The sequence below is a fragment of the Salvelinus fontinalis genome, chromosome 4 (assembly GCF_029448725.1).
Source record: "Salvelinus fontinalis isolate EN_2023a chromosome 4, ASM2944872v1, whole genome shotgun sequence".
Lineage (NCBI taxonomy): Eukaryota > Metazoa > Chordata > Actinopteri > Salmoniformes > Salmonidae > Salvelinus > Salvelinus fontinalis.
In genome coordinates, this window is record NC_074668.1 from 18,191,568 (window position 1) to 18,211,460 (window position 19,893).

General features: G+C 42.1%; 1 protein-coding gene across 1 annotated transcript in view; it reads right to left on the reverse strand.

Annotated features, from left to right (window-relative positions):
* LOC129853230 (major facilitator superfamily domain-containing protein 3-like) overlaps positions 1-19,893 on the reverse strand; it is a 47,705-nt gene that overhangs the window by 13,327 nt on the left and 14,485 nt on the right. Inside the window, exon 4 of the mRNA XM_055919032.1 lies at positions 7,180-7,280. Within this exon, the coding sequence (XP_055775007.1) occupies positions 7,180-7,280 (101 nt within the window). The remainder of the gene's footprint in view (positions 1-7,179; positions 7,281-19,893) is intronic.

Consider the following 19,893-nt stretch of genomic DNA (forward strand, 5'->3'; position numbering starts at 1 on the left):
CTCTTTCTTTTCACTCAGAGTCCCTACTGGATGGATGGTGTGAGAAGGAGAGCTCAGTGGCACAGCATATATCAGTGGAGTCTGATCTGTCGCTGAACCGAGACAACAAAGGTGGAAGTGAGGGGGGTGCTGTCTCCTCGCGTTCCCCCAAACAAGTTGTTCCCTCTCAGAAGACAGCAGAACACAGGCGACACAGAGTGTCTCTCAGCTCCCACTGACGTTGAATTATTCACCGGAGATGTCGAGTTTTGCAGAATAAGACTTCTCCATTTCACAGGATTCAGAGAGCGAGACACTAACTCAGCGTATCAGAGTGAGAAAATGGGGCACTCATGTAATATTGAGAATTTTACAGCAAAACATTTTTTAATCTTTGACATCATTGTTCCTGCTCTAAAGAGGGAGGCCTCCATTTCCAGAGGTTTCCAGAGTGAACAGCTCAACATAGGTTCAAACAGGTCACTGAGAAAGCTTCTGTTCTACTTTCAGCTTTCCTTCAATTTAGTCGATTAAAATGGGATGTTTGTGAGAGATGCTCAAAGCGCTGTAAACTGATCTCTTCACGCACCTCTTCTTCCACCACATACAGGGCCTTCAGAAAGTATTCACACCCCTTGACCTTTTCCACATTTTGTTGTGTTACAGCCCAACTTTAAAATTGCTTAAATTGAGATGTTGTGTCACTGGTTTACACACAATACTCAATAATGTCAAAGTGGAAATATGTTTTTTGAAATGTTTACAAAAGAATAAAAAATTAAAAGCTGAAATGTCTTGAGTCAATACGTTTTCAACCCCTTTGTTATGGAAAGCCTAAATAAGTCCAGGTGTAAAAATGTGCTTAACAAGTCACATAATAAGTTACATAGACTCTGTGTGCAATAATAGTGGTTAACATATATTTTTTTATGACTACCTCATCTCTGTACCCCACACATACAATTATCTGTAGTCCCTCAGTCGAGCAGTGAATTTCAAACATAGACTAGGGAAGTTTTCCAATGCCTCACAAAGAAGGGCAGCTATTAGTAGATAAAAAGCACACATTGGATATTGCTTTGAGCATGGTGAAGTTATTAATTACACTTTGGATGGTGTATCAATACACCCAGTCACTACAAAGATACAGGCGTCCTTCTTAACTCAGTTGCTGGAGAGGAAGGAAACTGCTCAGGGATTTCACCATGTGGCCAGTGGTGACTTTAAAATAGTTACAGAGTTTAATGGCTGTGATAGGAGAAAACTGAGGATGGATCAACAACATTGTAGTTACTCCACAATACTAACCTAAATGACAGAAGGAATACAAATATTTCAAAACATGCATCCTGTTTGCAATAAGGCACTAAAGTAAATTTGCAAAAAAAAAAGTCAAAGTAATGAACTTTAAGTCCTGAATACAAAGCGCTATGTTTGGAACAAATCCAACACAACACATCACTGAGTACCACTCTTCATATTTTCAAACATGGTGGTGGCGGCATCATGTTATGGGTATGCTTGTCATCGGCAAGGACTAGAAAGTTTTTATTAGGATAAAAATAAACGTAATAGAGCTAAGCACAGCCAAAATCCTAGAGGAAAATGTCTGCTTTCTAACAGACCCCGGGAGACAAATTCACCTTTCAGCAGGAGAATAACCTAACCATCAGATCCTCCTCTCCACCCTCTCCGAGTTGGGCATCTCCGGCACGGCCCACGCTTGGATTGCGTCCTACCTGACAGGTCGCTCCTACCAGGTGGCGTGGCGAGAATCTGTCTCCTCACCACGCGCTCTCACCACTGGTGTCCCCCAGGGCTCTGTTCTAGGCCCTCTCCTATTCTCGCTATACACCAAGTCACTTGGCTCTGTCATAACCTCACATGGTCTCTCCTATCATTGCTATGCAGACGACACACAATTAATCTTCTCCTTTCCCCCTTCTGATGACCAGGTGGCGAATCGCATCTCTGCATGTCTGGCAGACATATCAGTGTGGATGACGGATCACCACCTCAAGCTGAACCTCGGCAAGACGGAGCTGCTCTTCCTCCCGGGGAAGGACTGCCCGTTCCATGATCTCGCCATCACGGTTGACAACTCCATTGTGTCCTCCTCCCAGAACGCTAAGAACCTTGGCGTGATCCTGGACAACACCCTGTCGTTCTCAACTAACATCAAGGCGGTGGCCCGTTCCTGTAGGTTCATGCTCTACAACATCCGCAGAGTACGACCCTGCCTCACACAGGAAGCGGCGCAGGTCCTAATCCAGGCACTTGTCATCTCCCGTCTGGATTACTGCAACTCGCTGTTGGCTGGGCTCCCTGCCTCTGCCATTAAACCCCTACAACTCATCCAGAACGCCGCAGCCCGTCTGGTGTTCAACCTTCCCAAGTTCTCTCACGTCACCCCGCTCCTCCGCTCTCTCCACTGGCTTCCAGTTGAAGCTCGCATACGCTACAAGACCATGGTGCTTGCCTACGGAGCTGTGAGGGGAACGGCACCTCAGTACCTTCAGGCTCTGATCAGGCCCTACACCCAAACAAGGGCACTGCGTTCATCCACCTCTGGCCTGCTCGCCTCCCTACCACTGAGGAAGTACAGTTCCCGCTCAGCCCAGTCAAAACTGTTCGCTGCTCTGGCACCCCAATGGTGGAACAAACTCCCTCACGACGCCAGGACAGCGGAGTCAATCACCACCTTCCGGAGACACCTGAAACCCCACCTCTTTAAGGAATACCTAGGATAGGATAAAGCAATCCTTCTGACCCCCCCCCCCCCCCTTAAAAGATTTTGATGCACTATTGTAAAGTGGCTGTTCCACTGGATGTCATAAGGTGAATGCACCAATTTGTAAGTCGCTCTGGATAAGAGCGTCTGCTAAATGACTTAAATGTAAATGTAAATGTAAAACACAAGGCCAAATATACACTGGAGTTGCTTACCAAGATGACATTGAATGTTGCTGAGAAGCCTAGTTAAAGTTTTGACTTAAATCGGCTTAAACATCTATGTCTCTTGAAACAATCAATAACCAACTTGGCAGAGCTTGAAGAATTAAAAAAATAATAATGTGCAAATATTGTACAATCCAGGTATGCAAAGCTTTTAGAGTCTTACCAAGAAAAACACAGCTGTATTCGCTGCCAAAGGTGATTCTAACATGTATTGACTCAGGAGTGTGAATACTTATGTAAATAATATATTTCTGTATTTCATTTTCAATACATTTGCAAAAATGTCTAAAAACATGTTTTCACTTTGTCATTAAGGGGGTATTGTGTGTAGATGGGTAATACATTTTTTTTTAATCCATTTTGAATTCCAGCTGTAACACAACTTATTTATTTTTTATTTTCCCTTTATTTAACTAGGCAAATCAGTTAAGAACAAATTCTTATTTACAATGACGACCTAGGAACAGTGGGTTAACTGCCTTGTTCAGGGGCAGAACGACAGATTCGATCTAGCTGGCCCAACGCTCTAACCACTAGGCTACCTACCGCCCTCGAGACTAACTTAAACCTTTTGTCAATAGGGGGAGCAGTTAGCATTATTTTTTTCTGGGTGTCGCCAAATTAAACTGCCTCGTGCTCAATTCTTGCTCGTACAATATGCATATTATTAATTCTATTGGATAGAAAACACTCTCTAGTTTCATAAACCGTTGGAATTATGTCTGTGGGTGACCCAGAACTCTTTCTACAGCGAAACCCATGACAGGTACTGCGATGGTCTGAGAGCGAAGCTCTGGTCTCAGATCAGTTTTAAAAGTCTGTGTGTATCCTATGGAACGACATGAACTGCACCCGCCTTCCCCTGGATGTCAGTAACCAATGAGAAGTGGAATGGGCTTGCTACGTAGCTCTCAGAGGTTATAAAAGGCCAAGGAGTGAGGGGAGCCTTCCTTTCGACGCTGACCATTGCGCAGAGAGGGACCTCAGGATGCCATTTTTAAACGCTCAATTATCAACGTTAGATGTATCCGTCTGTAATTTAATTAGATATAGGTGTTAGAAGCATCATAACGAAGCTATTTTAAACCGAGTTATATCAGATTATGCGAGTATATTGCTATTTTTCGGAATTTCCTCAGTATTGCGCCTTGAGGATTTGGACACGTTGGGGCAAAATAGCTATTGTTAGCTATTGTTAGCTGCTATATCAGAAGTTGAATGCAACGTTTTACAACCAAGCAACGATTCTTTTGGACAAAGGACCACCATGCCAAGATTCTGATGGAAGCTCGTCGAAAAGTAAGAGCTATTTATGATGTTATTCCGTTTTTATGTGGAAAAATGTAAACTCCATAATGGCGATTAGTGACGCGATTATTGCAGCACTAGTCTGGCTGTAACGCACACTGTATGTCTAGTAACGTTAATTTTAAAAATCTAACTCAGCGGTTGCATTAATAACTAATGCATCTTTCATTTCATGTCCAACCTGTATTTTTTTTGTCAAGTTTATGAATAGTTTTTGATAAAAATATTTGTATTTTCAAAATGGCGCCGGGCAGATTGCTTGAGTAGTTGAACACTATTTACATTGTGTAAGCACGATTTGTGCCGCTAAATATGCACATTTTCGATCAAACTCTATATGGATTGTGTAATATGATGTTACAGGAGTGTCATCGGAAGAATTCTGAGAAGGTTAGTGAAAAAATTAATATGTTTTGGGGATGATAACGATATCGCTCTCTTTGGCTTGAATCAGTGCTCGGGTAACGTTTGCATATGTGGTATGCTAATATAACGATTTATTGTGTTTTCGCCGTAAAACACTTAGAAAATCTGAAATGTTGTCTGAATTCACAAGATCTGTGTCTTTCCATTGCTATGTGCTGTGTATTTTTAAGAAATGTTTTATGATGAGTAAATTGGTAATACAAGTTGCTCTCTGTAGTAATTCTAGTCGCTTTGGTGAGATTTGTGATGGTGGCTGCAATGGCAAACTATGATTTATACCTGAAATATGCACATTTTTCTAACAAAACCTATCCTATACCATAAATATGTTATCAGACTGTCATCTGATGAGGTTTTTTCTTGGTTAGTGGCTATCAATATCTTAGTTTAGCCAAATTGGTGATAGCTACTGGTGGAGAGAAAAAATGGTGGACAAAGAAAAATGGTGTCTTTTGCTAACATGGTTAGCTAATAGATTTACATATTTTGTCTTCCCTGTAAAACATTTTAAAAATCTGAAATGGTGACTTTATTCACAAGATCTGTATCTTTCATTTGGTGTCTTGGACTTGTGATTTAATGATATTTAGATGCTACTATTTAAATGTGACGCTATGCTAGCGATGCTAATCAGTGTGGGGGGGGGTGGGGGGTGATCCCGGATCCGGGTTTCTGAGGCGGTAAAAGTTAATGTGAAATAAGTCAAGGGGTATGAATACTTTCTGAAAGCATTGTATGTGTGTGTGTTGTATGTATAGGCCTTATGTACCAGGTCTTTATTGAAAAATGTATTTCTATCTCAACGAGACAAACCTGGTTCAATAAAGGTTCAATCAAGAAGGCCTGAATGTGAACGGGTTACACATATATTTTTTATTTATGTATAGGCCTAAATGTGGATGGGTAACATAAGACACAACGTGTTATTTGTTTCGCCATGGGGTCAGGGGGTTAGAGTGTAGCCGTTGTAGATGCATACGATGGGTATCCAGTAAAGTTCATCATGTGTAGCAAAGCGGATGGATCTGCGAGCCCAGTGGGTTTGTTCATAATAGTCTTGACTACCTGTGTGAGTCAGTGAGGTCACATGGAGGTGCCTGCCTTCATTCATCAGTCACACGTTTACCTGCCTCCTGCTCCCACTTTGTGCAAGGTGAAAGAAAGATGTCGAGCTACGGATAGACAAACAGATGTGGCTTGTGGGGGACTAGAGACACGGACAGGTCTAGATCAGTGGAAAAGGACATGCTGGTTAGAGTCAATGGTGTATGTCCATGGTTAGTGAACTGATGACATTGACCCCGTTTACATGCACACCAATATCCCGTTATTATTCGGGATACTCAAGTATTCTATTTTTGAGTTGACGCATATAAACATCATATCCCGTTTACAATAACCGCAAAAAGCTTGTATCACGGTCATAAGAAAGCCAGATAAGATGCCTGGGATATGCGGATGGGATACTGTAGCACGTAAACATCTTATGCCATTTACTGTTGATTTTCCGGCTCAGTTGTGCATATCATGGGTGTTGTGCATTTTAGGGTGTTGTGTGATGATCTTTTTATCTGATTATCAAACAAATCACTTAACAAGTAGCCTACCTGTGCAGTTCCAACCACCATTATTAATTCCATAATAATTTTGCCTACTATAATTCATTTCCGATATTTCAAATCAAGTTTCTGCTTATAATTTCCGACATTTGGTAGGCCATTTGTTTGTAAACTGTAGTTTGATAGCCTACATGCAGCTTTGCTTCTGTCATAACTTGTTGCCCCAGAACACTAAATAAATTAGTGCTCACCAGAATAATCTCTTATTTCAATAGAATGAATACATTAATCTAGTTAACACCAGTAAAGTTGTTTCGTTTAGGAACCGGGGAGGAAACACAATATCTGTGCAATTGGTCCTGTGCAAAATGTCCAAATGCCATCAGTTTGACTGGTTTTAAGGAAAGGAAAAGCTAAGAAAACGACTAAACAAGTTTCTGATAAGACTTTCTGATAAGACAGTTCGTCTTGGCTGCATATTTGATGTGGTTGAAATACTGTCTGCTTGCATAACAGTGTCAAAGACAAAACATTACACGCACATTCACATTTTCTCAAGAGATACTAAAAGAAAGAAATCAGACTTTTCCACTCCTGTTCCAGACACAAAATTAACATTTGTTGTCTAATTTTACTGTAAGAAATGCTGAAATTCTGCAGGAGTTAATATTATATTACTCTACATGTGAGAGGTTACAGACCTACAGTCAGTGTCCAGATTTCAGTTACTATTCCATTTAACCCATCTGAACTTCAATGAGGAATATTCTGTTTATTCATGGATACAGGGATACTCGTGAGCAGGATATCAAAGGTGCATGTAAACAGCTTATCCCGAACAAGACCTTAAGCGGGATATGAGCTACTATCTGGAATACTGTGCGCATGTAAACGTGGTCAAAGCTGCCTAGTCAAGTTGTGGTCAGAGTGCGGTCTGGTCTTCTCTCACCTTTCATGAGTGGAGAAGGTTCCAGCACGGTCAGGAGGGAGCTCTGGAACACCATGCTGACAGTCCGCATCACAAATACCCGCCTCATCAGAGAGCCAATACTGTGGAGACACACAAGACAGACAACCAGTCACAAATGCCATTTGACACACACACAGGCAAAGAATACTGTGTAGTATGTGTATGCTAACAAAAACAAACACCATATTTCCTTCTACAGTAGCACACACACCCACACTCCAGGGTTTCCATGAGGAAAATGTGGCACCAGACATTTGACTGGTAGCATTTTAATTTATTGGACATTCGAGAATTTTTTTAACCTCTTTTCTCCCCAATTTCGTGGTATCCAATTGGTTGTTACAGTCTTGTCCCATAGCTGCCACTCCCGTACGGACTTGCGAGAGGCGAAGGTCGAGAGCCGTGCATCCTCCGAAACACAACCCAGCCAAGCCACAATGCTTCTTGACACAATGCCCGCTTAACCCGGAAGCCAACCGCACCAATGTGTTGGCGGAAACACCGTACACCTGGCGACCGTGTCAGCGTGTATTGCGCCCGGCCCGCCACAGGAATCACTAGTGCGCGAAGGGACAAGAACATCCCTGCCAAACCCTCCCCTAACCCGGACGACGCTGGGCCAATTGTGCGCCGCCCTATGGGTCTCCTGGTCGCGGCCGGCTGCGACAGAGCCTGGAATCAAACCAGGATCTCTTGTGGCACAGCTAGCACTGCGATACCTGACATTTGAGAAATTTACCAAACCCATACGTAACATGATCAGGGCGTCCACCCACGGTATTCAGAATGACAGAAATCACATTTTAATTATAGTAATTAATCTTAACAAATCATGAACCTCAAGGAGGAACGGTGTGGATCTTCTTGCCGAATTCCATTTAAAGATGTTAGAATAACTCCCACATTTACTTTTGCTAAGCCAACAAGACGAGTAATGAACAACCAAACCACAAGCCTATGTCAATCTACTAACCCCAATTTCTTATTTGTTTAGGCTCTGTAATCCAGCACTTTGAATCTGAAATGATACAATGACTATGAAGTGCAGACTGTCAGCTTAATTTGAGTGTATTTTCATCCATATCAGGTGAACCATTTAAAAATGAATGGTAAATAATGTAATCATTGCGTGCTAGGAATATGGGACTACTTTAATACACATAAGTGAATTTGTCCCAATATTTGTTGTCACCTAAAATGAAGGGACTATGTACAAGAAGTGGTGTAATTTCTAAACGGTTCACCCACTATGAATGAAAATACCCTCAAATTAAAGCTGACAGTCTGCACTTTAAACTCGCTCATTGTATAATTTCAAATCCAAAGTGCTGGATTACAGACCCAAAACAAAACAAACAAAACATGTGTCACTATCTCGATACTTTTGGAGCTCACTGTAGGTTACTGGTTTCAATAATATAAAGTTTTTATAAAATAATTGCATCCACATTTGGTCTTATTTTGGCTAGACTACTTTAAAGAATGGTAAACATGCCTCATAATATGTAGTATAATGTTCAGGTTTCAAACTATTTAGTATATGTTTTCCAAATGCATACGGCCTCCAGCTCATTGCAAAGTGGTGTGTGACGCACTGAAGCCTACCTGCCATTATAGGCACTTAGAATGGCGAATGGGAAGTGCACTTCAAATACCAGTTGAGAAATAAAAATAGTATCTCATTTTTATCATGCTATCAAAATTGTTTTTAACATGAGATTTTAGTTAGAATTGTTGCACAATTGATTGGGCTTATAAAAGCACATTTCCCTCCAGCAGCACCAGGAGCTGTAGCTGCAGGTCTCGTGCTGTCAAAGATGTTCAGCTTAAACTAGGCTCTGTATGCTAGGCTCTACATGCTAGGCTTTGTATGCTAGGCTCTGTATGCTAGGCTCTGTATGCTAGGTTCTGTATGCTAGACTCTGTATGCTAGGCTCTGTATGCTAGGCTCTGTATGCTAGGTTCTGTATGCTAGACTCTATATGCTAGACTCCGTATGCTAGGCTCTGTATGCTAGGCTCTGTATGCTAGGTTCTGTATGCTAGACTCTGTATGCTAGACTCTGTATGCTAGACTCCGTATGCTAGGCTCTGTATGTTAGGTTCTGTATGCTAGGCTCTGTATGCTAGACTCTGTATGCTAGGCTCTGTATGCTAGGCTCTGTATGCTAGGCTCTGTATGCTAGGTTCTGTATGCTAGGCTCTGTATGCTAGACTCTGTATGCTAGGTTCTGTATGCTAGACGCTGTATGCTAGACGCTGTATGCTAGACTCTGTATGCTAGACTCCGTATGCTAGGCTCTGTATGCTAGGCTCTGTATGCTAGGTTCTGTATGCTAGACTCTGTATGCTCGACTCTGTATGCTGGGCTCTGTATGCTAGGCTCTGTATGCTAGGCTCTGTATGCTGTGCGTGTGTGATAAATAAGAATCATAACGACTAACAAAAATATACACATGCCAATTTAATTCCACTAAATTATGGAAATTAACCCATAGACCAATAAGCATGACTGGTCAAATGTATTTACATCAACTGGCATTTCCATCAATGAATAGGCTAAAAGGCTTTATTTTGCTATGGGATTTTTTTTCCTCTCCCAGACAATTGGCCGGTGCAAATTTTATTTATCAGCTTAAAAAATATATATTGGGGGGGATTGGAGGGACGCCATGTGCGACTGACGTGTTTTCCGTTTGCTCCCGTGGTATTTTTAAAGTTTATGTGAATTTTGCAGCAGAACCGTATTTATTTTCATATATTATTTTGGTGATCCCTTCCCGTAAAAACCAAGACTACTTTACTTCCAAATGTCAGCATGTCGACGAAACATAAGGCTAAAAGCATGACTTTGAGAAAACCCGGCCTACAAGACACACTCTCATCACCGCCCTCTCCTGAGCCTGACGGCCCGGGGACTGACACTTTACCCGGGGGGGCGGCTTGGCCTGGCGGCGCTGAAATGAACATTCTCGAGGCCATCAAACTACTACACTCTGAGATAGTTGAAATGAAAACGGAGGTGGTTAATACGATTGAGGCCCGAATAAAGGAGGTTTCTGATACTTTAAAAGCAGATCTAACCATCCTGCGGAACGAGACGGTGCCAGCAATCACATCACTCAAAACAACAATGGCGTCGCACACTACAACGATTGCAGCACTGGAGACCTCCGCTACAAATGTCTCCGACTTAACTACATCCCTGGAGGCTGACGTGAAACGCCTCGCTGCGGATTTGAAAAAGGTGAAGGAGAGCTGTGTAAGTTTAGAGGGATTCTCTCGCCGCAATAACCTGAGACTTGTATCAGTCCCAGAATCAGCGGAAATGCCTCGCGCCACGGATTTCGTTTCTGGGCTGCTGAAGGATGTTCTTGCCTTAGATGAAAAGCCCCTGATTGATCGTGCCCACCGGTCGCTGCGCCCAAAGCCCCGGGATGGGGAGAGGCCCCGTGACATAATTCTTCGAGTGCACTTTTTCCATGAGAAGATGGAGATTCTCCGACGAGCCCGCAATACCACTCTGAGCTTTCAAGGACAGAGCTTCTCCATCTACCAGGACTACTCCCCCACTGTTTCCAGGCAGCGCGCAGCTTTCGGGCAGGCCAAGCGACTACTTCGGGACCATCCAGGTGTGAAGTACGGTCTGCGATTCCCGGCCCGTTTATGGCTATCTCATGATGGTAAAGACTACACATTTGATTCTCCGGATGAGGCTCTCTCTCACATTCAACGTCACATCAAGAAGTCTTGAACTTGCTCATAGTTCAGCAACTGTTGCTTGCGAACTGTGGATAGTAAGTAACCCACCTGTGGTACAATTATGTTTAGCTACAACATGCTAATTTTGTATAGTTGGGGAGTTGGCGAACCCATTCAGGCTTATTTGATGTGATTAAATATTTTGATCATCTAGTGTGCTTGCCTTACAAGCATTCAGTCATTTTAATTTCATTGTATTGAGGTTTTACTTTACTCCTGTGTTTCTAGGCTGTCTTGCTCACCTATTCAGTTTGTTTACATAGTGTCTCAATGACTCAAAATATTCTTGGCTATTTGTTTACTACATCCGTTTGCATTGACCCAGTAAACAGTAAAGGCTTCCCGAGGCGACACGTTTTTTGGGGTCCTCACTTAAATTTTAAAAGTTCTGAGCGTCATTTATGCCCAGCAAGCGTTCAACGTTGCGCACACGTTGTTTTTTGGTATTGGTTGTAAGCTGTCTCAGCATTCGACTAGACAACTATTATAATAATAATCATTATTGTTATTTTTGATTGTCTTACTACGATTTCCTTACTTCAAATTAGGTCTTCGGCTGAGAGCCTTTATACATTTTATTTATTTTCTCTCTCAAATGCCTGTTATAAGACTGGGAATATAATTATATACATCTACAAGTGGTGCTTTTGTAATTTCGTTTGCACAAGGGATTCACTTTTATTTATTTTTTTATTTAAAAAATGATTCTCTTTTTTTTTTTTTTTTTTTTTTTTTTTTGCTGTTTGATCCACTAACAAAACGCGACTTTAAAGAGCGGGACTGTGGGTTTAGGTTTAAGACCGCACTCTCACAGACATACTGTGCGAAGAGAACATGTTCTATTTAGGCTTGTACCTCGTTTGGGGAGGTACTGTCTGGGATGGGGGGAGGGGGGGGGGGGAGGGGTTGAATTGTTCAGTTCTAATGTTGTCATTCTGTCTTTTTCGTTTTTTTTTCTGTACTTTTTCCAAACATCTACCACCGTACATTATTACTCTGAGACAAGTTATTCTGGGGTTTTTGGGCGCTCATTGCTTTTCCATTCTATGCTCTAATGACAGGGTTGTATAACGGGAATGCCCAGAGGGGCCGAAACAATGCGATCAAGTACATTTCGTGGAACATCAAAGGGGTTAATAACCCAGTGAAGCGTAAGAGGGTGTTGACACACTTAAAGGGTTTGAATGCAAATATTGCATTCCTACAAGAGACTCACTTGAGGACTGGTGAGCACTTTAGGATGCGTAGGGACTGGGTTGGTCAAGTGTTCCACTCTAACTTTCATAGTAAATCAAGAGGGGCTGCCATTTTGGTTGATAAAGCTACTCCCTTTGTAGCTTCTGAGGTTATCGCTGATCCTAAGGGACGATACATCATAGTAACCGGTAAGCTGTTTTCTACCCCTCTTGTGTTGGCTAGTGTTTATGCTCCCAATTGGGATGACACAAGTTTCATTTCTTCCTTTTTGTCTGCTATACCCAATTTAGATTCTCATTTGTTGATTTTAGGGGGGGATTTCAACTGCAAAATGTCCCCAGTTCTTGACAAGTCCTCACGAACAACTACAGGCCCATCTAAATGTGCCCTACTTATTCAAGCCTTTCTTCAGAAATATGCCATGTTTGAGGCCTGGCGTTTCCTACATCCTACAGATAGACAGTATTCCTTTTATTCTCATGTCCATCAAACATACTCCCGGATTGATTACTTCTTTTTGGACAAAAAACTTCTGCCTAACCTTCGGCAGTGTACTTACAAGAGTATTGTTATTTCTGACCATTCACCATTAGTGCTTGAACTAGAGTTTCCCCAGCGACCTCCTATGTGTTATCAATGGCGTCTCAACCCCATTTTACTCTCAGATAAGGAGTTTGTCAATTTAATTTCTTCTGAAATCACCTTATTCCTAGAAACTAATTCAACACCAGGTATGTCCTGCTCTACCATATGGGAGTCTCTCAAAGCATACCTACGTGGCCAAATTATCTCTTATACAGCCAACCAAAACAGAGTTCGCTCTCAGCGACTTCGGGACCTGAGCGAATCCATAGCCACATTGGATGAGAAGTATGCTACTGTTCCTTCCTCTGATCTGCATAAAGAGCGCCAACTACTCCAATCTGAATTTGATGAGCTTTCTACCAGGCAAGCTGAACAGTTACTCTTGCGAGCTCGGTACAGAGTGTATGAACAAGGCGACAAGGCCAGTAAACTCCTTGCACATCAGATCCGTAAGTCTGAGGCCTCACGTTTAATCCCACAAATAAGGACCCCGTCTGGTGCCACCACAGTTATACATAAAGAGATCAATGATCAATTCAAACAATTTTACTCTGCGCTATACACCTCTGAATCCCCTCAAAACCCTTTGCTGATTGATTCCTTCTTTAATGGCCTGAATATGCCTTCAATTGATACAGACACCCATGACTGTCTAGAAGAAGAATTTACACCTGAGGAGATTGCAACAGCAGTGTCCGCAATGAAAAGTGGTAAATCACCGGGTCCGGATGGTTTTCCAACCGAATTTTACAGGACGTTTTCTGGTCTGCTTTGCCCATTCTTGTCTCGACTATTTGCAGAGTGCCTTGATACCTCAAAGCTACCGCCTACTCTTTATCAGGCTTCAATTTCATTACTATTAAAGAAAAACAAAGACCCCCTGGAATGTGGATCCTATCGCCCAATCTCGCTTTTAACCTGTTGGGGATGGGGGCGCTGTTTAGACTATTTATGCTAATGTGGCTAATTTTTTAAACGGCTTCCCACAAAATCCTTGATCGTACAATATGCATATTATTATTATTATTGGATAGAAAACAGTCTATAGTTTCTATAGGAGTTGAAATTTTGTCTCTAAGTGGAACAGAGCCCATTCTACAGCAATTTCCCTGACATGGAGTCAGATTTGAGAAATGTTGGCCACTTTTCTGAAGTCAGTTAAAAGGGCACTGTCGTTGCTATGACTATACGGACACTTCTTACGTCTTCCCCTGGATGCCTTTACGTGATGACGATTCCAACGGGCTCGATTGCGCGTTCACAGGCCCTACAAATGAAAAAACTCTGAAGCTAGTCATTCTTTGGGAGCTGCGTAACGCGCGTGGAAGACACCGACCCTCTCCTGTTCCAAGCGTTAGTTTAGCCTGTTATATTTCTCCGGTCATCTTTTCACTCGTTATAGGAGTTACAAACATCATAAAGTAGTTAATTTAAAGCGTTTTATAGCAATTTATATCCGTTTAGTGCGATTTTGGGACATTTATTTTTGCAACGATGTGAAAAGTTGGGCACGCTTTTCAGTTCATCCCGAACGTAGTTGACATTTCCACATGGCAAGAGGACAGCTTTCCACCAAAAGACGATTTCTCCCAAGAAAGGATCCTTTGCCCAAGATACTGATGGAAGAACAGCTCAAGGTAGGACATTTTTATTATGATAAATCGTGTTTCTGTCGAAACATTTTAGTGGCTTAGGACGCCATGTTTTTTGACGTAGCTTCGCTTGGCGCAAACTGTATTGAAAAGTAAGGATAAATTAAAAAATGTAATAACGCAATTGTATTAAGAATTAAATTGTCTATCAATCCCTGTCCACCCTATGTTTTTTAGTCACGTTTATGAGTATTTATGTATAAGAGTAGATCACTGTCTAAGTGGCGCAAGGACATTTTCTGACCAGCTGAGCTACATTTCACATTGTCTAACCATGATTTTGGTGGCTAAATATAAACATTTTCGATCAAACTGTATATGCATGTTGTAATGTGATGTTACAGGAGTGTCATCGGAAGAATTCTGAGAAGGTTAGTGAAAAAATTAATATCTTTTGGCGATGTTGACTTTTATCGCTCACTTTGGCTAGAATCAATGCTGGGCTGCTAATTGCTATGTGCTAAGCTAATATAACGATTTATTGTGTTTTCGCTGTAAGACACTTAGAAAATCTGAAATATTGTCTGTATTCACAGGATCTGTGTCTTTCGATTCGTGTATGCTGTGTATTTTTACGAAATGTTTGATGATTAGTAGTTAGGTAAACACGTTGCTCATTGTAATTATTCTAGTCCATTTGTGATGGTGGGTGCAATTGTAAACTATGCCATATACCTGAAATATGCACTTTTTTCTAACAAAACCTATCCCATACCATAAATATGTTATCAGACTGTCATCTAATGAGTTTTTTTGTTGGTTAGGGGCTATAAATATCTTAGTTTAGCCGAATTGGTGATGGCTACTGGTGTTGGTGGACAAATAAAAGATGGTGGATTATGCTAATGTGTTTTTAGGTAATAGATGTACATCTTTACATATTGTGTCTTCCCTGTAAAACATTTTAAAAATCGGAAATGTTGACTGGATTCATAAGATCTGTGTCTTTCATTAGCTGTATTGGACTTTAATGTGTGAAAGTTAAATATTTTAAAAAAATATTTTTTTTGAATTTCGCGGCACTGGTTTTTCAGTGGGGGGGGGGGGGGGTGTGCCGCTAGCGCCACGCTGATCCTAGACAGGTTAAACTGTGATTACAAAATTCTAGCCAAGCTTTTAGCCATCCGTATGGAAGGCTCGCTGCACCAAGTAATACACTCTGACCAGACTGGCTTTGTGAGAAATAGGCATTTGTTTTTCAATATTAGGCGCCTTATGAATATACTGTACTCCCCAGCGTCGGAGGACCCAGAGGTAGTGGTCTCACTTGATGCAGAAAAAGCGTTTGACCGCGTTGAGTGGGATTACCTAACAGCTACCCTTTATAGATTTGGCTTTGGTCCCAAATTCATTGCGTGGATAAAGATTCTTTATTTTTCCCCCATGGCTTCGGTACGGACTAACAACTTGTCCTCTGACTATTTTCCCTTGCACCGCGGATCCAGACAGGGCTGTCCACTCTCCCCCTTGTTGTTTGCTTTGGCAATCGAACCTCTCGCCATTGCACTACGCTCTAATGATGCCATTCAAGGAATAATCAGGACGGGCTCAGAGCAGAAAGTCTCGCTATATGCGGATGACCTCCTTTTGTTTATCTCTAACCCTGATACCTCATTGCCACGCGCCTTATCTGTTCTTAAAAGGTTTGGATCAATCTCAGGGTACAAGCTGAATCTAGGCAAGAGTGAGCTTTTTCCTGTAAACAAGGCTGCTTTAAAGTGCTCTTTTACAAGTTCTCAGTTTAGGATTGTCCGGGATCAATTCACCTACTTGGGAGTTAAAGTGACAAGGAAATATTCAAATCTGTTTCAGGAGAACTTGGTTGCTCTAGCAGACAGTTTGAAACAATCTTTTACTTTTTGGAAGTCGCTACCTCTTTCTCTTATCGGAAGGATTAATGTCATTAAAATGAGTGTGTTGCCCAAATTTCTATATTTATTTCAATGTTTACCCATTTTTATTCCAAAATCTTTTTTTATTTCACTGGATCAAACATTCATACATTTCATTTGGGATGGCAAGGTACCACGGATTGGTAAAAAACATTTACAGAAGCCTAGGTCATTGGGGGGTTTAGCTCTACCAAATTTTCAGACATACTATTGGGCTGCAAATTTCAGAGCCCTTCTGTACTTGCTGCAGACTGATCCTACTGGCCCCAGACCACTCTGGGTCCAGATGGAGTCTGAATCGTGTAAACCTGCTGCACTTTCTTCTGTGTTGTGCTCGTCTCTCCCAGTGTCCCTAGGCAAAAGGTGTGTCAACCCAATTGTAAAGCAGTCTCTTAAAATTTGGAATCAGTTCCGTTTAGCCTTTGGCCTCCGAGGCTTTTCTCTATCAGGCCCAATCAATCAGAACATTTTATTTCCTCCATCTTTGAATGATGGGGCTTTTGGCATCTGGCACTCACTAGGCCTCTCCTCACTAGCCCAATTATTCTTTGATGACACATTTGCCTCTTTTGCTCAGCTACAGGAAAGGTTCAACCTCCCCCAATCCCACTTTTTCCGCTATCTCCAGACTAGGAACTTTGTCAGAGCTAACACACCTGAATTTCCCCATAGGCCTGCGAATACAGCTATAGAGAGCATCTTGGAGCTGAACAAGCTTCCTAGGGGCACAATTTCAGATGTATATGCAATCATTCATGACTTACAGAACCCCTCTTTGGTGCCTTTAAAGACTCGATGGGAAAAGGATTTGGGGGAGGAACTTGGGGAAGACACCTGGGAATCTGTACTGCGCAGGGTGCATTCGTCCTCTTTTAGCACTAGACACAGCCTCATTCAATTCAAGGTGGTTCACCGTATCCACTGGTCTGGGGCCAGACTTGGAAGAATATTCTCTGATTTTGATCCTACCTGTGTCAGATGTAAAATTGAACCAGCCACACTGTTGCATATGTTCTGGGGCTGTCATAAACTGTCAGGTTTCTGGGAATTAATATTTAAATGTTTCTCTGATATATATGACACTGTTATAGATCCGTCTCCCCTTACAGCCCTTTTTGGTGTACTGCCCATAGGTACCCCCCTGTCAAGAATCCAGTCGGACACTGTTGCTTATACAACTCTTTTAGCTAGACGGCTAATACTACAGAACTGGAAGATGGCAGCTCCCCCATCTTATACATATTGGGTGAGAGATGTGTTGTGCTCTCTGAAACTAGAAAAAATTAAATTCAATTCACGTGGGAACCCCAAACTGTTTAATGAGGCTTGGGCTCCATTCCGGTGTTACTTTAAACAGTCCATCCTCTGATGGCATTCCTATTAAAACCAAAATAAGTCTGTATTTGACCCCCCTGTGACTTACTTAGGGGTTGGATGAGCATTTCTCTGTGTTTTTTCTGGGGGGGGGGGGGCATTAAGGTTGATGTGCTTATTGATTGTGACCTGCGGATGCCTTGTTCATCTTGCCGGGGCAGAGACTAAGGTGTGAGCTTGTTTTTCCCAGTTATTTTTATTTTTAAATTTTGTTCACGCCTACATAAAATTATTATTATTCATTTTTTATTTTAAAGCATTGTAAACTTTTCATTTTTGGTCCAGTGGATGGTTGGTCTGTGGCCTTGACTGTCTGTGAGTGGTTGCATTTCTCCACCCCATCCCTTGACTGTTTACAGGAACAATGGTGAGGTGGTTGCTCTGTCCCTATACTATAGATTGCCCCTTTAACCTTTGTAGCCTTCTGCCTGGTGTGTTTAACTTGTCTAAAGTATGGTATCTTTAAAGCAATTTTTTTAAAATGTATTATTTGTTTTTTTTTTCTAGTTGAGTATATTATTTATATTGCTTTGTCTTGTCTGTGTGTGTAAAACTTAATAAACAGAGTTTTCAAAAAAAAAATATATATATATTGGCCATAAGCCGGCTATTACCGGCTAACGGAAACCGTGACACACACACAGACACGACGTGTCCCCAGACGCTAATTGATTCCTTGTTAGTCTAAGAGCTGTGTCTCCCGATAGGCATGGCTCATGGGGTAATCAATAACCCAAGGAGCTCCCCACTTCTCACCCTCTTAGAGCATTGCGTTGTGTGTGTGTGTGTGTGTGTGTGTATCTCCCAGGGATTACCTCTGTGCCAATCAGTCCCCAAAGGATCCTGTCAATCAGACAAACCAGACACGTGTCACTGTCTGGTATCTGACATCTATACCATCTGACAAGGACATTACCACATGGACATTACCACAGCTTAGTTTGATTTAACTATGACATGAGAAATAGACCAACTATACTTAAATCTGATACATTTACATTTACATTTAAGTCATTTAGCAGACACTCTTATCCAGAGCGACTTACAAATTGGTGCATTCACCTTAAGACATCCAGTGGAACAGCCACTTTACAATAGTGCATCTAAATATGCAAATAGTATCTGTCCATTCTGTCAGTCTTTACGTCTACAGGCTCTACAACACCTCTCTCATTTCTCCTTCTTTACCCTTTCCACCAGAAAACCAATCTGCTGTCATTCACATGCTAAAAACATTCTTTCCTTCATTTTTATTCTCTCCTTCTCAATGACACTCTTTCAAATCTGTCTCTCTGAGGAGTTGCAGTAGTGATGGGGTGACAGGAGAACCTGCCTCGCTACTGACACCTCACACGGGCCGGGCTGCGATACCATATAGGCTCTCGGGTTGCCGATGGCGATCTGTGTGAGGAGGTCAGTCTCTGACCACGCAGGCGTTTCTGATGGGGCCCAGGATAAATGTTCAAATTTGATTTGAGAGCATTGAGACGGCTTGGTGGATTAGCTTTGTGTAGTATGTATATGTGTGCTTGTGTGTTGGGAGGTGGGGGAGAGTGGTGGGGAGTCATTCTGTGGGAATCTGGACTGGGTGTACAGTGTCAGGTGAACGCACCTCTGTGTGTGAAAATGTGACTATTCTGCCCGAGTCCTAACGAAGACATCAAAACTATGAAATAACACATATGGAATCATGTAGTAACCAAAAAAAGTGTTAAACAAATCAAAATATGTTTAATAAAGATTAGGGGGATAAAAATTAGGGGGAAGGGTAGGAAGGAGGACAGAGGAAGAGTGAGAGAAAAATAGACGGATGTTGAGGATAGCAACAGAGAGTCTGAGAAACAAACTGCACAATTCCTTCTCTTTCCCACTCTATCCCTATTCCTTGATAGGATGTTTCTCTCTTTGCTTCTGAACTATTCTCTACATTTTGTGAAGGTATCCATTGATTCACTGCATGGCAGCTAAGTGAAATTGTTCTCTCTCAGACCCAACTCAATCAGGGCACTGTGACGCCCTACCCGCATTTCAGTGCCGATGGGGATGCAGGCATCTTGGATAAGGCCATCAAGGCCAAAGGTGAGGTTGTCTCTCTCTCTCTCTCTCTCTCTCACACGCACGCACGCACGCACGCACCCCCCCCCCCCCCCCCCCCCCCCCCCCCCCCCCAAGTGGGTGATATCTGTGCACAGAAAGGGACGCTAAAATGGGCACTATCTGAGATAGTGTTGC